Source organism: Gouania willdenowi, chromosome 13 (assembly GCF_900634775.1).
Source record: "Gouania willdenowi chromosome 13, fGouWil2.1, whole genome shotgun sequence".
Lineage (NCBI taxonomy): Eukaryota > Metazoa > Chordata > Actinopteri > Blenniiformes > Gobiesocidae > Gouania > Gouania willdenowi.
In genome coordinates this window covers 30,882,852-30,901,374 of record NC_041056.1, presented here as the reverse complement: position 1 = coordinate 30,901,374, position 18,523 = coordinate 30,882,852, and the positions used below count along the sequence as shown (strand labels likewise).

The 18,523-nt window shown below is 38.1% G+C and overlaps 1 protein-coding gene across 4 annotated transcripts in view; it reads left to right on the top strand.

Moving 5' to 3' along the window:
• The window catches only part of pik3cb (phosphatidylinositol-4,5-bisphosphate 3-kinase, catalytic subunit beta), a 95,438-nt gene that overhangs the window by 41,885 nt on the left and 35,030 nt on the right, over window positions 1-18,523 (top strand). For all 4 annotated transcript variants that reach the window (XM_028464542.1, XM_028464539.1, XM_028464540.1 and 1 more), the window contains 3 exons: window positions 13,793-13,988; window positions 14,945-15,173; window positions 16,326-16,555. In XM_028464542.1, the coding sequence (XP_028320343.1) occupies window positions 13,830-13,988; window positions 14,945-15,173; window positions 16,326-16,555 (618 nt within the window). In that variant the 5' untranslated portion in view covers window positions 13,793-13,829. The remainder of the gene's footprint in view (window positions 1-13,792; window positions 13,989-14,944; window positions 15,174-16,325; window positions 16,556-18,523) is intronic.

The following is an 18,523-nucleotide window of genomic DNA, read 5'->3' as shown; positions in this document are numbered from 1 at the left end:
TGTCTTTGAAAAGACTGTATTAAATGCATTTCGTGACGTTAGCTTGACGCTAGCGTTAGCTCGGTGCTTGTGTTAGCTCGCTTGTTAGGGTTCTGCAGGTTCATCATCTTCATTTTCATCTCGCTCCGCTGGGTCCGACTCTGGCTGGAACATGTAAGGCTGGATGGACATGTCTTCTGTTGTTGACATTTTGTAAATAACCTCTGAATAAAAAGTTTATGCGCCGCTACATAGCCGTATCTCTTCTATCAAACTACAAAAATGGCCGAGCAGGGTGGAGTTGAACTGAGTGTCACCTGAAGAGGGGGCGGGGTATGGAGTGTCTCATTTGCATTTAACGAGACCGCACCAAAACGAGTTGCTCTCAGAAGCACATCAGAAAAGGGGTAGAAAAGGGGCCTGTGGAGCTATAATAATGAGGAATTCAGACCCAAGCAGTGCAGTTCCGCTTTATATATACCACAACTGTATGATTTATATGTAAAAAGGAAGGATTTAAAACCATGATATGTCCCCTTTAAAACAGAGCAGAGCACAGCTGGTCTTGCCCTGTTTGTTTTGATACTGCGTTGCGCTGGGGATATGACGTTTTTTCCTGTATGGCTCTCAGTGGCTGAACCTGTCACTACCTAATCTTTTCATGGAGCGGATCCTTTCAACACGCCTACATACGGTGGGCCTATTTTATGTTTGTGTACTATTTAAAAGGTTGAAAGCCTGCTATTTAAAAATAATTAGAAATGTATGTTTTGAATGAATTCCGATTTATTTTGAATTCCGATTTATTTTGTTTTTATCTTATTTTCAGTTTGGTTTTTGAGTTTATTATCTTTGATATTTGCACTATTTATTTTGTATAAATTGTGTTGAAAGTTAATGCTTATTGCGCGTTTTTTGTTTGCATTATTATGGGAGAAAGATACCATTTCAAACTTAGTCTGTTATTCAGTAGTGCTTTTGTATTGAAATAAAGACACAGTTGTGTTGAAATAAAGTAAAATTTGTATTTTATATATTACATATACACGCGTAAATTACCTTTACCAGCGGTAAAAAATTGTCAAATAGATTTGTTATTGATTGATTTAGTCGACTAAAATTGCTTGGTATTTTAGTTGACTAAAAAAAAGGCTAAAATTAAAACAAATCAGATGACTAAATCTTGACTAAAACTACAATAAATTTTAGTCAAAAGACAAAGACTAAAACTAAATTAAAATTTCTTGTCAAAATTAACACTGGTTGAAATGGGTTTGGGCTTAAAGCTCATACTAGCTAATAATAAAAGCTAATACTATTCACCAAAGGATGCAGATGTACTTTTGTGTGTCACAGATTGTTTTTAAGATCATGAAACATGCAGAGGCCAATTCATAAGACTGAAGCTGTCCTCATTGCCCTTGCCTCTCTGTTGGTCCTCAGTGCGTGCGTGCGTGTGTGTGTGTGTGAGGCCGAGCTGGCAGGGTAAGGACAACACAAGGGCAGTGTTTGTGCAGGGCAGAGTGCTGCCATCAGTGGCATGTACGCACACACATATAACCATGTACACACTCCTGCCAAAAAACAGAGTCATATTGTTGACCCTATGCCCAGTTTTGTCTACTCACTACAGTCTCACTTTGTATCACATTGAGCCGTACGCCTTTTACATGTTAAAAGTTTGTTCTATATTTATCATGACTTCATAACTGCATGGAAATTTCAACTTTTTTTTTTTTGGCTTTGCCTGCTTCTTTCTTTTAGTCACTCCATCCTAACTATTGTATTTCTGTCTCTGTGCAGACAGAGGTTCTCCTCACTCCTCCTAGGTCTGTCCAGTGAATTAGCCTCTGTCCAACGTTACACTAACGCATATCTAATTTGCCCCCACCTTTCCCTTTCCACTATCTCTGGCATAGACGACTGTCTGCAGCAGAAGCAAAAAGAATGAGCTTGTAATCTGTCTTTTTCAGACACAATGTCTGCATTAGGGTTAATTTACGGTAGTCATCACAGATAATTACTGTCAAATCATAAGTGCTGTGATCATAGTGCAGGTTATGTTTTTAAAATTATTTGACGACTGTGGGAGGTTTCTTATAATAGGCTAATTTATACCATTGATAGCTGGGTTATGTTGCCATGGTCATTGATGCATTAGCAGCCTCATTATCTGATAAAACTATTTAGTTTGCTTGCAACAACTTCTCCTTGAAGTTGTGAGCAACATTATTAAATTCAAAATGTTGGGGGGTCTTTCATCCCCCCCCCCGCTGTCTCTGGCCAGAAAACCGCACTTGCAACTTTCCTGCCTCTGACCCGGTGGCAAGACGTACAGCCCAATACAAACTAATGCTAGATTATGACCAGCCCCGTGGCTGCTCACGGTTGTCTACAAATTCACTTTTCTCAAACTTATATCAGGCGGAGCCAGCAAAAAAAAGGCAGAGAAGACCTTTGTCCGAGGAACAGAGCAACTCCATGCAGTGACAACTCAGCAGCAAAACACAGCAATCATAGACACTGTCGTCGCAGTAACAGGCACGTGCGCACACACACTCACAACCCAGCGCTCCATCAGGCAGCACACACAAATATCCATCCATCCATCCATCCATCCATTTTTAGAGCTGTTTTGTCAGCACACAAACAAACATGTCACACACAGTGGTTACCTTGTTATGCTTCCTAATCAATGAAAAATATAGGTTTTAATACTTTTGGTGTGGGTGTCTGAGCCTTTTTTGTGTCAGTATGCCCCTCGATTTCAATTTTTTTTCAATGGTAAAATGTGGGAAAGTTTGATATGAAACTGTAACATGGTTCCCCAGTTTTGTGTTAAATTATAATTGACAATTTGTGTAGACTTTTAATGGCAATTACAATTGCAAAGTCAATTAACTAAACTCAATTACAATTTAATTACAATTACGACAGCAAATGATGTTTTTCAAATTATATTTACACCATCGTTTAAATGAACTATCAATTACACATCAATTATCAATTACAAGCTGACTTCAGCTTCTTTGCAGCATAACAACTAAAAGCAGCATCACCATGTTTGCTGTGAACTCTGGGCTCCACTATCTGACCTGTGTCCATAGATCTGAGAGACCTGCTGGGTTCAGACCTGACTAACATCTCACTGATGGATTCTGGACCAAACCCATTCACTTATTTATACACCAGCAGCAGACCTTTAAAGTCTATTCTGAGGCTGACTGGGAGCCAGTGTAAAGACTTGATTAAGACCCGAGCTGCAGTGTTTTGAACCAGCTGCTTTAAGAGAGAGCAGATTATAGACTTTTTAACTGATAAAAGCAATAAACTTGCTTGTTTATTTATTATTATGTAATTAGCTTTTAATATAAAGACATTGAATTGTTATTCTGTTTGTTAATGTGCTTCTGTCGTGCATATTAGCTTTTACGTCCGTGTCCTCAGTTAACCTGAAATTCCAACCACAGGCTAATTTGATATAGCTTAGAAACTGTTGTATAGGCAGTTTGTGCTCAAATAAACACTGCCCACTCACTGTTGTCTATACAGTAACATTTGTCCATCTGACTGATTTTCTTTTAACTTTGTGACAGTAATGTTCAGGCAGAGCACTTGAGTGTGCATGGCAGACCCATAGCCTGTCTCGTGCAGGAACTCGTGAGGTCATGTTTTCAAGATGAAGCGTGAGTGCTTAATAACCTTGATGTTCAAGTGCCTTTTATCCTGAGAATAGAGTTGCAAGGAAAAATAATTCTTCCAATCAGAGGTCCTTTGTTGAGTTGTAGTAAAAAAATAAAAGTGTTGAATCGATGTGCTTTTCTTGCACATTGGTGTTCTGTAGAAATCACTGTCACATGTAGACACGAGTATGAGAAGAGAGAGTCTGCTCGAGTGCAAAGTATTTGGTTACACAGTGGTCTCCAGTCTTGTATAACTATCCCCCCATGCATTCATCATGTGCACAAACACTTTTCCTCTCCAATACATGTATAGGATCCTTACTTTTTATACAAACAAAATGTTGACTTGTAATAGTGCAGGACTAAAATAATGTTAATGTATTGAAACAATACTGTTTAGTTGAAGTAAGATGTGTATTTGTTTATTTGGTCATTGGATCCCCATTAGCTTCCTTCCATCGTGGTGGTTCCTAATCTTCCTGGGGTCCATTAAAAAAGAAAATCAAGATTCTAGTACATGTAAGAACAGAAAAAAATGAAAGACAGTTAGAAATATACAGAAACATGACATAAAAAAGGTACATTGAGACACATTTTAATTACACCAACACATACATTAAAACAGACATGATATCATTAGGATAGGTAAAAATGTGATTTTAAAGCATTTTTTAATATCTATAAAGTTGTCATGTCTTTTAGGTCACTACTAGGCAATTTGTTCCATAAGTGAAAAGCTTGAAAAAAGAAAGACATTTTTAAATAGTGGATAGAGGAAAATAACTTCTGGTATAGCCCATAAGTTGGTACATTTGGTAAATCCTTTGTTTTGTAAAGGGCAATGATTTGGTGTAGTTACATTATTGAATTAGAAGAAATAAGATGGCCCTCGGTTCATTTGAGATGGTGCAACACCTGTGATTTTTCTTTGCAGATCTTCTAAGTCCTCCTTTGATGGTGTTGGCTTCGTTAGTTAGACGACGTTGATCTGTTTCCCCTCTTGTCTACCCTGCTCTCTGTCTCTTCCACCTAAATGGAAACGACACGCATCTGTTCCCAAAATAGAAGGCAAGATGTGCTCATCAGCTCTTCCTGATGGCATTCATAGTAATAGGGTTTTATTCTGCGCGGTCACGGTCCATTAAGCAGTGTTACTCATGTCATAAATGGAAGTTTGAAGTGCACAGCTTTGCTTTTTGTCTTTTATTTCTTAATTGTCTGGGATGTAAATCTTATCAAGATGGATTAGTGGCAATAAAGCCACTGTTATAACTGTCTTTATAATCTGAAGATGGATTGCTCTGTTCATATTGCCTTACTGAAATTGTTGCTTTGTTGATGGCCCCATCTCAGCTCATAGACTGTTTTTAAATCTCCGTAATAATACAATGACATCTATTCATCCCATTGTATGTTTGAACTGCACTAATTTAATGACTGTACACCTGCTGACGGTGCAACTGAAAATAACTCTTGAGGAAGAGGAAGAACAGGCCAGCCTCTGATTCAGCTCTACATCAGCTTTTTATGAATGGCTCGACAGGACCTTTTTTTCCCTCCTGGTTCATGTTTGTCACTCAGTTCCTGTGTACTGTCATGGCATCCTGTCTGTGGAGTGGGTGTGTCACGGTTTCATTGGAGATGGTTCGTGTGATCAAGGGCTGTTAACAGCCTGGATGTGGTTGGGTCACACACACACACACTGTTGTTACATGGCATTTTGTTTCTACAAAAGATAAGTTACAGTAACAACATAAACATCTATCTATAAAAGCAAGGAATGTCTGTCTGTCTGTCTGTCTGTCTGTCTATTGAATAATGTTATCTAAAGATTCTTTTTCAGATAATGTCTTTGATGGGCTACAAAAAATACTTGAATTTGATAACACATGATCATGTGATCAACACTAATTGCTCATTTCTTGCCACATATCAAGCATACATATTTAACCGGCACTTTAGCAGTTAAATTAATCTGTCCCCACACAATTAAAATCTCTATTTTCTTCCAGAATAGTGTTTTTGTTGATTTAGTTTTCTTACCAGGGCATTAAAACTTAAGGTTAGCCACAGGTGCAGGAAAGTAGATGGTCTGTAGATGTTGCAGAAGTTAAGTAGGAAGGTGGCCGAGTTATTGCACAATGTGATTTATTTTTAGGTTGACAAATTGTTATATTGTGATTTTATTTGTTGTCAATGTCATTAATCATTAATACCCTCTGTCAGACAATAACTATTATTAATTTCAATATTTTTTTATAGCAATTGGGAGCCATTGCAAAAGAGTTAAATAGCCACATAAGGCTCCAGAGCCGCAGGTCGCAGACCCCTGCCTTATGCTGCCTTTACACCGGATGCGTCAAGATATGTTCGTGCGTCCACATTACACACAAAGTCAATGGATAGACGCGGCCCAGGGGTGAAATCTTTCCTGTGCGGCCCAATCCGCGCAACAAGAGCGTTGGTCGTGTGAGCGCGCTCTTAAGTTTTTGTCATAATCACACATTCGCAAGAGTTGAAAATATTGAACTCCAGCGACTGTTTCGCATGACGTTCAGGCACGGAAGCCAATCAGAGTCCTCGTTAACAATGACGTTAGGCCGTCAACGAGAAAACCGTTCTTTACCGCCAAAAAACTCCACATAGAAGAAGAAACCATTCATATAGCGCTGCAGACAGATATTGGATTGAAGCATGGAGGAGAAGCTCATTTTTTGACGGCCCTTCCTCTTCAAAAAAGGTAAAGAGCAGCAATTTGCCTGGGGTCCTCCATAGTTGAGTGTGGAAAGAAACACAGCCTGGTTGCCACCTTTTTCGGAGTCTGGTGGCTGGTGCTTCGCTCCAGACGTACATATGAAGCGAATTGGGAACATTTTTTATCCTGCAAAACCTGCGGAATGTTTCGTGAGGCAGACACGTCCAGTGCCGCAGAAGACGCATTTGGTGTGAGCGCAGCATTATACCAACAAAATAAACTAAATGTAATCTGCATCATGTTCCATACCCAATAATGCTAACTAACATGTCTGGTTCTGGTGGTTTACACCATGTCTCCAGGGTTGGGCTTATAAGCCATTTTAGAAAGTGTTTCAGGGATTGCCATACCACAAGTTAAAATGATAAACCTAGTCAGATAGTGCCTAATGCCTATGGTGTGTTGTAAGGTCAAATGTACTCATCACTGTGTTTATTTAACATTTCAGTACATTTTTTTCTGTTATATCTTAATCCTTGAGCATCCAAATTTAAACATGTTTCCAGACGATGCTGTAAACTCTAGGAACAGTTTCTGATTAAGACTTACTCCAATCATCAGAGCCAGCATTACTCAGCCCTGCTCCACCCGAAAACACACATTCTCAGAATTTTACTGGCCCAGAAGTGGAAACACTGACTGTTGCCTGTGTGCATATCTCCAGTGTCATATATGAGAAGGCAGTGCTCGTAGCGGAGAGGTGAAGACATCCTAGATCCTCATTGTGAACTTTATTTTTAGCACAGTGAGGAGGAAAATGTGTCACCAGACCTTAAATCACCAGCTGAAATGTTTTGTACACAACCATTTTATTTTACCAAGCCCTCCTTTTTTTTCCCATTACTGCACGCACGCACACACACACACACGCGCGCGCACACACATACAGGGTTGCATGGACACACTTGTTCTATTGTAGAGTGCCTCACAGGCCTCTTGCTGTCACACAGAGGGCTCTTTGGAAAGAGACTGCTGACTGAAACCAGTGTTGGTTTTATTTGCATCTAGGAATGAAAGCCGTCACAACATGTCACTGGCTCAGAGGAAGCAAGAATTCACTTTGCTTTTATTATCTCTGCTTTCACTTTTATGACTGCTTTGATTGTGGTATACAGTATGTCATAGGTTGTGTTTCTACATTTGATGGTGAGAGGCTTTTTTCAGCTAGAAAAAGCAGTTAGTTTACCCTTTGCTCTTTAATCCTTTTAATCACGCCTTTTAATCATTTTTGATCAGAGATGATTCAAGCACGTGCTTTTATTCATCTTAGAGCAAAGCAAACCACTGTGAGCACCATTACAGAATCGCTCTAATGCTACACAAAGCAAGTGTAGAAAAAGATGTGAATCATGTTTCAGGCCTATACGCTTTGACATTGTATACCTTAGCCAGTGCTGACTCACTGAATGTCTGCTTCAAGCGGCTCCGTTTGTCTCCATATGAAACTCTCCATTCCTCCTGATGGTGCAGTTTCTACTCGGTTTCTACTGAGAGTGGACCTTACAGCAGACCTCTGGCTGTCTGCCACCACATCCTTAATAACCCTGCTCACCTATGTGTTTCTGTGTGTGTGTACGTACAACCGTGCGTGCGCGCGTGTGACCGTGACAGCAAGATGAGACAGCATTCTCAAGTGCACTCACTTTGTAAGCCTGTAATTACATAGAGAACAGTTCCTTATAACATGTATGCAGTCATTCATCTCTCATATTGTACAGTGTGCATGTGCAGTCATGGATTCAGACAGTTACTTGTTTTTTAACCGTATAGATACAATGGACCATTATTAAGCAATGGTCTGTGCTGGGGTTGCCATTTAAAATAATTATTTGTAATTATGTGTTTTTGCTGCACAATAGCATTCATTTTTAGGCACTAAAGCAGATTGACACATGGACATAAAATTGCATTTACCTGCACTAAAACAGTGTAAAAGATAGGGAATATTTAATTACCTAGAAGTGTTAGCTCTTGTCACTAAGTGACTTTGTTGGTCTGTGGCTGCACACAGAAAATGAGAACTTTCTATAGATTCAATAGCTACACTAATTCTGATATTATGAGGCCTTAAGTAGTAACTGCGTGTGGACATGTGCCTTTTACAGTGAGGAATCCATGCTGCCTGTGTGATGTGTGTTCATTAGAGGTGTCCCGATCCGATATTTATATCGCATATCGGCCCGATATCAGCCAGAAAATTAATATCAGATTTTATCGGACTGCATCTAAAATCACTGATATAAACTCTCAGATAAAATTTTCCATACAAGCACTTCTATCCATGGGCGACTGTGGTTCACACTAGTGATGTAATGATTCACTCAACTCCCGATACGATTTGATTCACGATAATGGGTTCACGATACGATTCTCTCACAATTTATTTTACAAAATGGGACTGTAGACAAATGATGACTGAAAAATATTCCTCTATTTTTTTGGGAAAAGAAAACTAGAAAAAGACTACTGTTTTCCTTTTCTTTTTCATTGTCAAAAGAATCCCTATTCAAACCAATGCAATTTAACTAAAAATAAATATTGAATGAAATAAATAAAAGAATTATACAAATGAAGAAGAAGCCTATTAATTTAAATTTTGGTTCTATAGTAAACAATGCAAAACTGCATAATAGTTATTTTTCTTTGTAAAAGTGCAACTGAAAATGTCTTTTTATGCCTTAACAATTGGACTTTAAAAAAAAAAAAAAAAAAACAGTCTTCACTGTATTTAGGTCAGATATTTGTTTGGACCAGCAGAGGGTGCTGGTAACCCAGTGGTCGGGTGGCATGCAGCTAATCTAGCAGTGAAGAAGAGATGCTATGCTAGCAGACGGAGCTAATAGAAAAATGTGACTTTTACAGATATTCACGTAATAGTACAGATATTATTTTGGTGCTAAAGGGGTAAGGAATCATTTATGAACATGTTTAAAAGTAGCAGGCGGCCAGAGAGAAAGTAGTAGCAGATTCCGCCCGCCGCCTTAACTTCTGGATCGCGCCCTCTGCTGTTTAAAAAAAGTACTGCGATTCAATTTTCACAGTATCGATGTGAACCATGATACCTATAAATCAATCTTAAACTGCCTTACGATTAATCGTTACATCACTAGTTCACACTCCAACAAAGTAACCTACTGTTGCTGACCATTGTTCTCTGTTTGAGTAACATCACTAGATCAAGCCTTTTCTAACATTCCACGCTACAAAGTAAATAATAAAAGTATGTATGATTTGTGCTGATACCGTATCAAATCAATATCGATATCGGCCGATTTGCAAGGCTGCAATATTGGCATCATATCGGAAGTGAAAAAGTTGTATCGAGACATCCCTAGTATACTTTTTTCTTATCACAAATCAGGTCTGCATGTCTAGTATGTTTTTGTTAGTATTATTTCTGTAATAAGAGTAGTAATAGTTGTAAAAATAAAAGATAAATTATATATACATTTTGACTACAGATTATTATGTAGAGTTTTCGTATTTTACTTAAAGATGAACTTGATTTTATTGGGTTCAATTCCTTTGGGTTTGTTCGCAAATTATATCCAGAGTTTAAAAAAAAACCCAAAAAACAACACACACACAAGAGGTGAGGATATAACCAATTCTATATAAAACAAGACTTACTCAATTGTGTGCACGACTACACAAGTGTTCAATAGAACAGGAATTCTCAACCTTGGGTTTAGGATCCTATTTGGAGTCACCAGATGTCTTCAAAAAACTCCGAATATTTTTTGAACAATTTGAGCCCATTTTTGCTTATTTTTAGATCAAATATTGATATTGGATATCGGTCCGATAAGCGCTCCGATAAGCAGACCATCAAAAAAAATCACCACATCATGCTCGGACTGCAGAAAGTGGAGATGGAGGAGTAGTAAGGGTAGTCAGCAGTTTATTTAAATGACTGATTATTATTTGTTTTCTGCTCTTGTTATAGAGTGATATAATTTTGTTTACACTATTGTTTTTTTAGTGAAGACTAAGATCAATGATCACATTGTTTTGGGCACAGTCCGTGAAACTGGAGCTGTGAACTCTTAACTTTGAGCAGTGGACAGTGTTATGTTGTTGTTATTGTTTTTGTCCCCGCCCTCAGTTGTTCCCACCATATACTGACAGTAAAAAATAACTGAAGTGAATTTGAATTGTTTGCACTTTAAAATTATAATTAGTTTTTTTACTGGATTTATTTATTTTTCAGGTCTTATAGTTTATTTTTTTATTTATTTTATTCAATTGTAGAATACTGTAGATATTATGTTGAAGGTTAAAATTCATGTAACCAATTGGTTAATAATAAATGGGTCAGTTTTTCTAACATTCCACACTACAAAATAAGTAATAAAAGTATGTATGATTTGTGCCGATATCGTATCGGCAACACTCAAGGCTGCAATATTTGTATCGTATCGGAAGTGAACAAGTTGTATCGGGACATCCCTAATTTTTATCATTTTTCTGCAACTGCACCAAACTTGCCATATTTTAAGCTATTTTCATCACTTTTTCTTGCTATATTTTTGTTCCTTTTAATGTATTTTGGTACATTACTCCCATTCCTGCCATTTCATCAAATGTCAATGCCTCTTCTGCACATTTTACAATTTCAAGACATTTTCAGCAATTACAAACTTTATTTTTTGCAGATTTAACCACAGTCACGATTTGTAATGCCCATTATTTGCCAGTTTTATTCCCCAACTTTTCCACCATTTTTGGTCACTTTTAACCCATTTTATTTCTGATTAAAACAAGAATTTACATCTTTAAGTTGACTATATACTATGGTGCAAATAATAATAAACATCCTGGATAACAGTGTATTTCAGATCAATAGATCACAAAAGAGTGTTTAAGAAGTGCATTCCACATGTTTACATGTTTTATGAAATGTGAAGTTAATTTGATGTTGAAGAGGTAAAGCCACAGATTTGTTTGCTTTATTGTTGTAATCTGTGCTTTAAAATGTACATTTTATATTTATTTAACTCTGAAGTTGTTTATTACGAAACAGATTGATTTATTGCTTGTGTTCATTGAAAAATACATGACAAGAAGTGCTTGAAAAAATATTTGCATATTATATCGCGATCACAATTTTGTTTAGTCCAAGTTATCACAGCTTCATACAACAATAATCCATCATTTTGCTGACTTTATGGATGGGCCCAAAAAAGCTCTCCCCTTTATTCCCACTTATAGATGACCCAGACTCCACATGACTATTCATCAATTTTCAAATACAGTTGTTCTTAAACCAGTTCATGTTGATTAGAGTGGCTTTGGGTTCTACTGAAATTAGTGAATTCTGTCTGTGTGACTCTTGATCATTTGTGAAGTCCTCTTCAGATGGGATGTTTAGTGCGCATTCTGCTGTATGAAGAGTGCACTGAAAAACACACAGGGTCGTTTGCATTTATATGCTGGATAATGATAAGTGGCTGAGTTTGTGGCTCCGGTGCACCACAGATTGCACCACACTTGCTGGCAAAACAGCTGCTCATCTGCGTTTGCTTGAGCACTTAACTTGGAGGGGAGAGAGCATTAGAGGCAATCAGGGCTGCTGTTGTTTTGATGGGCGGATCAAGCAGAAATGAAGATGGACCTGTGGTCAAATGGAACAGTTAATGTACAAGAGCACTTGAGGACATGGTCAGAGAGAGAGAGAGATGCAGGTGGAAGTGGCTGACGATGCAGCTGTGGTCGATGCATGGGGGGGCCTAAATGGGAAAAACAGGCAGTGGGCAGCTTTACAGCAGTAGCTCTAAGCCAATCACCGAAAAGAACGCAACACAGTTAACATGTGTTGATGTGCTCTCCTTACATCTTAAACATAACACACATAGCACGCACTGAACGAGTGTAAACAAGGGTTTCGCATTAGTTTTTGGACAATCCTCTCGTTTGCAATGAATAGTTTTCCCACCTGTAAGTGTTTGGGTTTGACTCTGTGTTCCTTTAGGCAGGTTGTGAGATAAGGGAAGGCTGGCTGAACTCTCCCTCTGTTTGCTTAGTGGGCATTCCTCTGTGCACTGGCCTGCTTCCAAAATAAAGTCAGCAACCTCCTACTGGACTCAGCATAATGCTGCACTTACTGGAAGGGACAAGAAATCATCAACACCATGTTAATAACTATATAAAGGACTAAAAGGCCATGTGATGCCAGTTCATACTTGTTTACTCGGGGTTCAAGACAAGGAGTCTCCTGGACAGGTCACCAGTCAGAGAACCAACAGAGACAACCATACAGTCAATTTGGAGGTACTCTGTGTTTCTAGACAGTAAGCAAAGTTTCACTGTAGATGGAACTAATATTTCTTCTGAGTAATGTCTTTTTTTGCATTGGTCATTAGGGATGTAACGATTAATCGTAAGGCAGTTAAAAATCGATTCATAGGTATCACGGTTCACATCGATATTCTGAAAATTGAATCGCAGTACTTTTTTTAAACAGCAGGGGGCGCTATATCTTTTCACTACTTTCGTTCTGGCCGCCTTTTACTCTTGAATATGTTCATAAATGATTCCTTACCCCTTTAGCACCGAAAGAATATCTGTAATATTATGTGAATATCTGTGAAAGTCACGTTTTTCTATTAGCTCTGTGTGCTAGCATAGCATCTCTTCTTCACTACTAGAATAACGGCATGCCAACCGACCACTGGGTTACTAGCGCCCTCTGCTGGTCCAAATAAATATCTGACATAAATACAATGCAATGACTGTTTTTTTTTTTTTTTAAGTCCAATTGTTAAGGCACAAATTACATTTTTAGTTGCACTTTTAAAAAGAAAAGGAACTATTATGCAGTTTAGCATTGTTTACTATAGAACCAGAATTTAAATTAATAGGCTTCTTCATTTGTATTATTCTTTTATTTATTTTATTCAAGATTTATTGTTTGTTAAATTGCATTGTTTTGAATAGTTTATCAAATGATTCTTTTGACAATGAAAAATAAAAGGAAAATAGTACAGTATTTTCTAGTTTTTTCCCCCCAAAAAATAAAGTAATATTTTCAGTCATCATTTGTCTTCAGTCCCATTTTGTAAAATAAATCGTGAATAGTATCGTCAACCCAGTATTGTGAATCGAATCGGGAGTTGAGTGAATTGTTATATCCCTATTGGTAATGGATTTCAAGTGTGGAACACTACCAGGATGGTGAATAACTGTCTCTGTGGGGCGCTTCATGGCTCTTAAATGGCACTTTATTTTCCTAAGTCATTATTACGATTTCTGTCCCGTATAAAGTTTCAATCAATCAGTTGGAGAATGGTACATCACATTGTAATGATATTTGTTCACTTTGTAAAACCAAAGACCATTTGATGCTTAGCGTTGTTGTTCACCTCTGACCTCGCAGGTCCTTATGGTTGAGGTGGTGTCGGCTGCCCCTTGCCATGCCTCCTGCCATGACAGACCTCCTGGACATATGGGCGCCCCACTCGCCCCTGGCCGGACACACTCTGGCTCAGATAACTGTGGACTTTCTTCTGCCTACTGGGATCTACATCCAGATGAGCGTCCCACGCGAGGCTACGATTCAACACATCAAACTGGTAAGTTATGCTGACTTTGTTACAGCCAGTCTGTTACAACATTACCGGCTACGCTAATATATTCGGCTCAAGCTTGCTTAGTAAAGAGTTTACAGCTTGTTTTTTATTTGTCCTTATATGAACTCCAACCTGTTAAAGGGAGAGAGAAAAACACTTGCACAGTAGCCCAAACTCACTCTGCTTGTCTGTCAGTTAGACATTACCTAATTCATGTTTGGCTGTGGCTGGTAATTGCTGTGGCTGGATGATTTTTGTTTACTAGTTGATGTTCGTTTCAGCAGGGTATAGGCTCATGACATCATGCTGAACTCTTGGTGAAAATCTAACAAGCAGAATGTCACTAATATTCATTCAGTGGTTTTGGGTTAGACATTTATATAAGTCTGCAGTAAAAACCATTTTTGGTCAATAATTTAGTTAGGGATTAAAATAACATTACTTTACAAATCTTTTTTCAATCAAATGTGTATCATTATTGATTTTACCAACTTACTTGTTTATTAACTGGGTAGATTAGTGGTAACCAGTGAAAATTCCTTTATATACAGAAAAAAACTATGTGATTAAATCTTCATAAAATGTGATTTCACACATCTATTTTGGTTCATGCTCACAGGGTTTTACAGTTTCCTATTAAATAGGCCAAAACAGGGTAATGTAGACTACATTAAAAAAAAAAAACAGGGAACGTCAGTGTGTGATGTTTAAACAAACTGATCGATTTGTTAGAACGGTCAACCTTGTTTCTTAAATGTCTTCCAGCCAACCAACGGATAAGCTGAAATCTATGATGAATTGATTTAGAGCATCAATAATCTGATCCAGTGGTATTCCTAGAATCAGTTGATTCAATCATTTGATTAAGGCTAATAATGCTGATGAGTAAGAATGCTGTTGGTCAACTCTGCTAACTATCACAGTAGTTCATCTCAGTTCATCAACGTCTCTCCTTTCAGCTCCTATGGAAACAGGCCCAAATGTTCCCACTGTTTCCCGCCCTTGGCGAAATGGAGAGCCACATGTTCGAGTGCGTCAATCAAGCGGCCGTGCACGAAGAACTGGAAGACGAAACCCGCCGGCTGTGCGACGTGCGCCCTTTTCTGCCGGTCCTCAAACTGGTGACACGAAACTGTGGTCGAGCAGAACGCCTGCTCGACTCAAAGATTGGCGTGCTCATCGGCAAAGGTAAGAGGGGATCTCTTTCCTTCCATTACTATGCAAACTTTCATGTGCATTACTCCACTACTGACTCATTCCTTCGCTGTTTGTCTGACATTCCCAGAAAAGAAAAATACTTATGAGTTGATAAATGGGAGAGTAAATCTTAACCTCTTCCTAACAAGGGTCTTTAGCACCTCCTTGATTACCCTGACCTTCGGATACTGCCGGTGTTGGGGTCGGTGGTTGACGGGGGTTGGGTTTGGTTGGCTCTCTGCCCTGCGGGTTTGCTCAGGTGATCTGTGAGGGTTGGACGTTGCCTCTGTTTCCTCGGTTCTACGAGGCGACTTGTGCATTTTTGATCCCAGCAAATAAATCTGTCACACTTTGAAGCACATCTACTCCCTCTGTTCACAGTCATCTTTATAGTATCTGAGCATTGTTTCTTCACTGGGTTTTTTTTCCATATACAGTACATTGTATAAGTCATGACACTGACACAGCAGATTTCCACTCTACAATAGTAGTAACAAATCAACACAATACTACATGCACTACTTGTGTAGATGTTCATATTTATATTCATTCTTCATATTTTTATTATTATCATCATTATAATTATACTGTTTCTGGTTTGTTTTTGTTTTTTTTGCACCATCCACCAAGTGAAATGCCTTGTATTGTCTAAAATCTCTACTTGACAATAAAACTGTTTCTGATTCTAAATCTCCTCGTTGCCAGATATATTCAGTTATCTGGATCAGTGATCCTGATCATGGTACCATGACCATTCAATCTTTAACTTCAACTTTTAGTCAAGAACTGATCCAGAATAAGTGTATTGATCTGGATCCCCTTCAAAATGTAATCACTTGATCCTTATCCCATGTCCTGAAAATCCATCAAAATCCATTTTTTGTTTTTTGAGTTAGACTGTTCAGACAAACACAAACAAATAAATGAATAAACATTTTTTGCAGAGGTAATGACAGCCCAACTAACACTGCCTCCCTTGTGCCCTCCGCCCTCCGTAACTTTTAGACCACTTATTTCCTCCTCATTTCGGTGTAACACATTTTGTGCTGGTACCATAATTAGGGTTCATTTTAATAAGAACTAGCTTCTATATCATTGCTGTTTGTACTTCATCAGTGTTAATCCTTACTCTGTCTCCTCCAGGTCTCCATGAACTTGATGCAATCAATGACCAGGAAGTGAAAGATTTTCGCAGCAAGATGTTTCGAATTAGTGAAGAAAGGATGCAGCAAGTGCAGATGATGACATGCACCGAGTGGCTGCAGGCCTGCTTCTCCCCACAGCTGGAGCCTGCAGCCTCAGCCATCATCTCTGATGGAGTCAGCGATCGCCCGACTGACCTAAAAGTCACCATCCACTTTGATCAATCCCAGGTGAGACCTGGCATTAGCGTTGGGCAATATATCATGATTCAAGATATATCGAGATTTCTCTTTTGCCGATATAGAAAATGACAATATCTATATTTTTAAACTATTTTTCATTTATACAATCACACAGTACAAATTACATCATACAAATATTTAATATTATTCACAGAGTACAGTCAAACAGTGTTCTTCTTTACAATCTTTACAATGTTTTCATATTTCGGAGATATATATTTCATAATGTGTTTTTTATTAAAATACTCATTTTAGGAGTCGCTGCTTTCGTTACTTTTAAGAACAGCATGAAAAGCAGTTAAAAGGATTTATGTGTGAGTCCTAACCCAGATCTTCCCCTGATCAAGCCACACTATACAACTCACTCACACGTGCTTGTCCCTTATAAAAGAAAAAGCCAAAAGTTGCACATAATGTTAATAAATTTGCCTGTGTGGCATTTTTCTTCCACACATTTAACCAAAAATTGTCTTTCTCATAAGACTTTATTGAGTTAAAAATATTGAGATTATTATCGTATATTGCCATTTTGAGAAAAAATTATTGAGATATGAGTTTTGGTTCATATCGCCCAGCCCTACCTGGCATATCACAGTACTGGTAATGCTGATGCCTTTTGCACCGTGCCTTTTACAGTGTTAGACATCTTATTACTGTGCTACCTGTAATGTGGTCAGCTGATTGGTCATTTTCACATTTAAAAATGGGAGACTAGTTCATGAAATGGTTAACATCTCTATTCATAAAATCTCAGTCTACTACAGGACACAAAAAGGACACCTTGTTTGGTTATAGTTGGTAGCTCTGCAGAAGTCATGTGACTGGAGCCCATCTAGTAAAGGATGTGTGACGGAAACTAAGTGGGTCAAAATCATCAGTGAAATTATGCCAATTTTACACACAACTACAACTACACACACACACACACACACACACACACCCCTAATATACTGGCTTGACAGCTTAAGGGACCCGAGCCCCTTTCCTCTTTCTCTCAACTCACTTGTGTGTCCTTCCATCTGTGCTTCATCGCTTCATAAAATGATCTAATAATATAACAGATGGTCATGTCCCTGCAGACTCCTTCACATCACTTTTGATGAGCATCACAGACATAATTTTGCGACAGTAGAGACAGACCAACTGTGTCACTGTGCTCAGGTGAACACAGGCAGGAAGTCAATATTTTAAGCTCAGACACAATAACACATTAAAAACAAAGTGTGCTGCTGTGATTCATTGTTCAGAGCAAGGATATGTTTGAGGTTATATCTGAACCTTACTAATCTGTAATGTCTGGTATATTCTAAAATTGAATCTTTTACCTTTAGAATGAGATTTCAGTCTCTACTGTGACCTGCATTTTTTTGGTAATAATTTATGGATGGTATTTTTAATAAACCAACTGAAATCAAAACTGCCTTGTAAGTATCAGGTCAGTGCTGAGATTTCAACAGCATTAAGCAGAGTGTCACTGAGACTATATCAGTCACCAGACATATGTAATAAATAAACTCTTAAATACAGCAAATCAAAGTGTAATGTAATGCAAAAATGTATGTGAGTACGCACTGATCATTTGAAAGGAGGCCAGTTATGTACTTTAAATTATTAATTGCGTTAATACGATTTATTATCTGGCCCACTTTTTGGAAAATTTGTTTGAATGGGGAGCACGACTGTATTAGAGCATAATTTGTAAAGATATTATAGAAAAACATTTCAATCAACAGTTTTCCATTGTATACAACAGTGGTTCCCAAACTGCACACTTAAAAAAAAACATAATAATGTAATGTCATATACAATGTAGCCCTAGAGTTGAAATTGTCTCTGAACTTCACCTATCCTGTTGAGGAATAATATACAATATTTACATTTCCTGAAGAAAATGAAAGTGAGGATGCAGGTGCTGGCCCATGTCATTGAAGACTGCATTAGCATTAGCATTAGCCT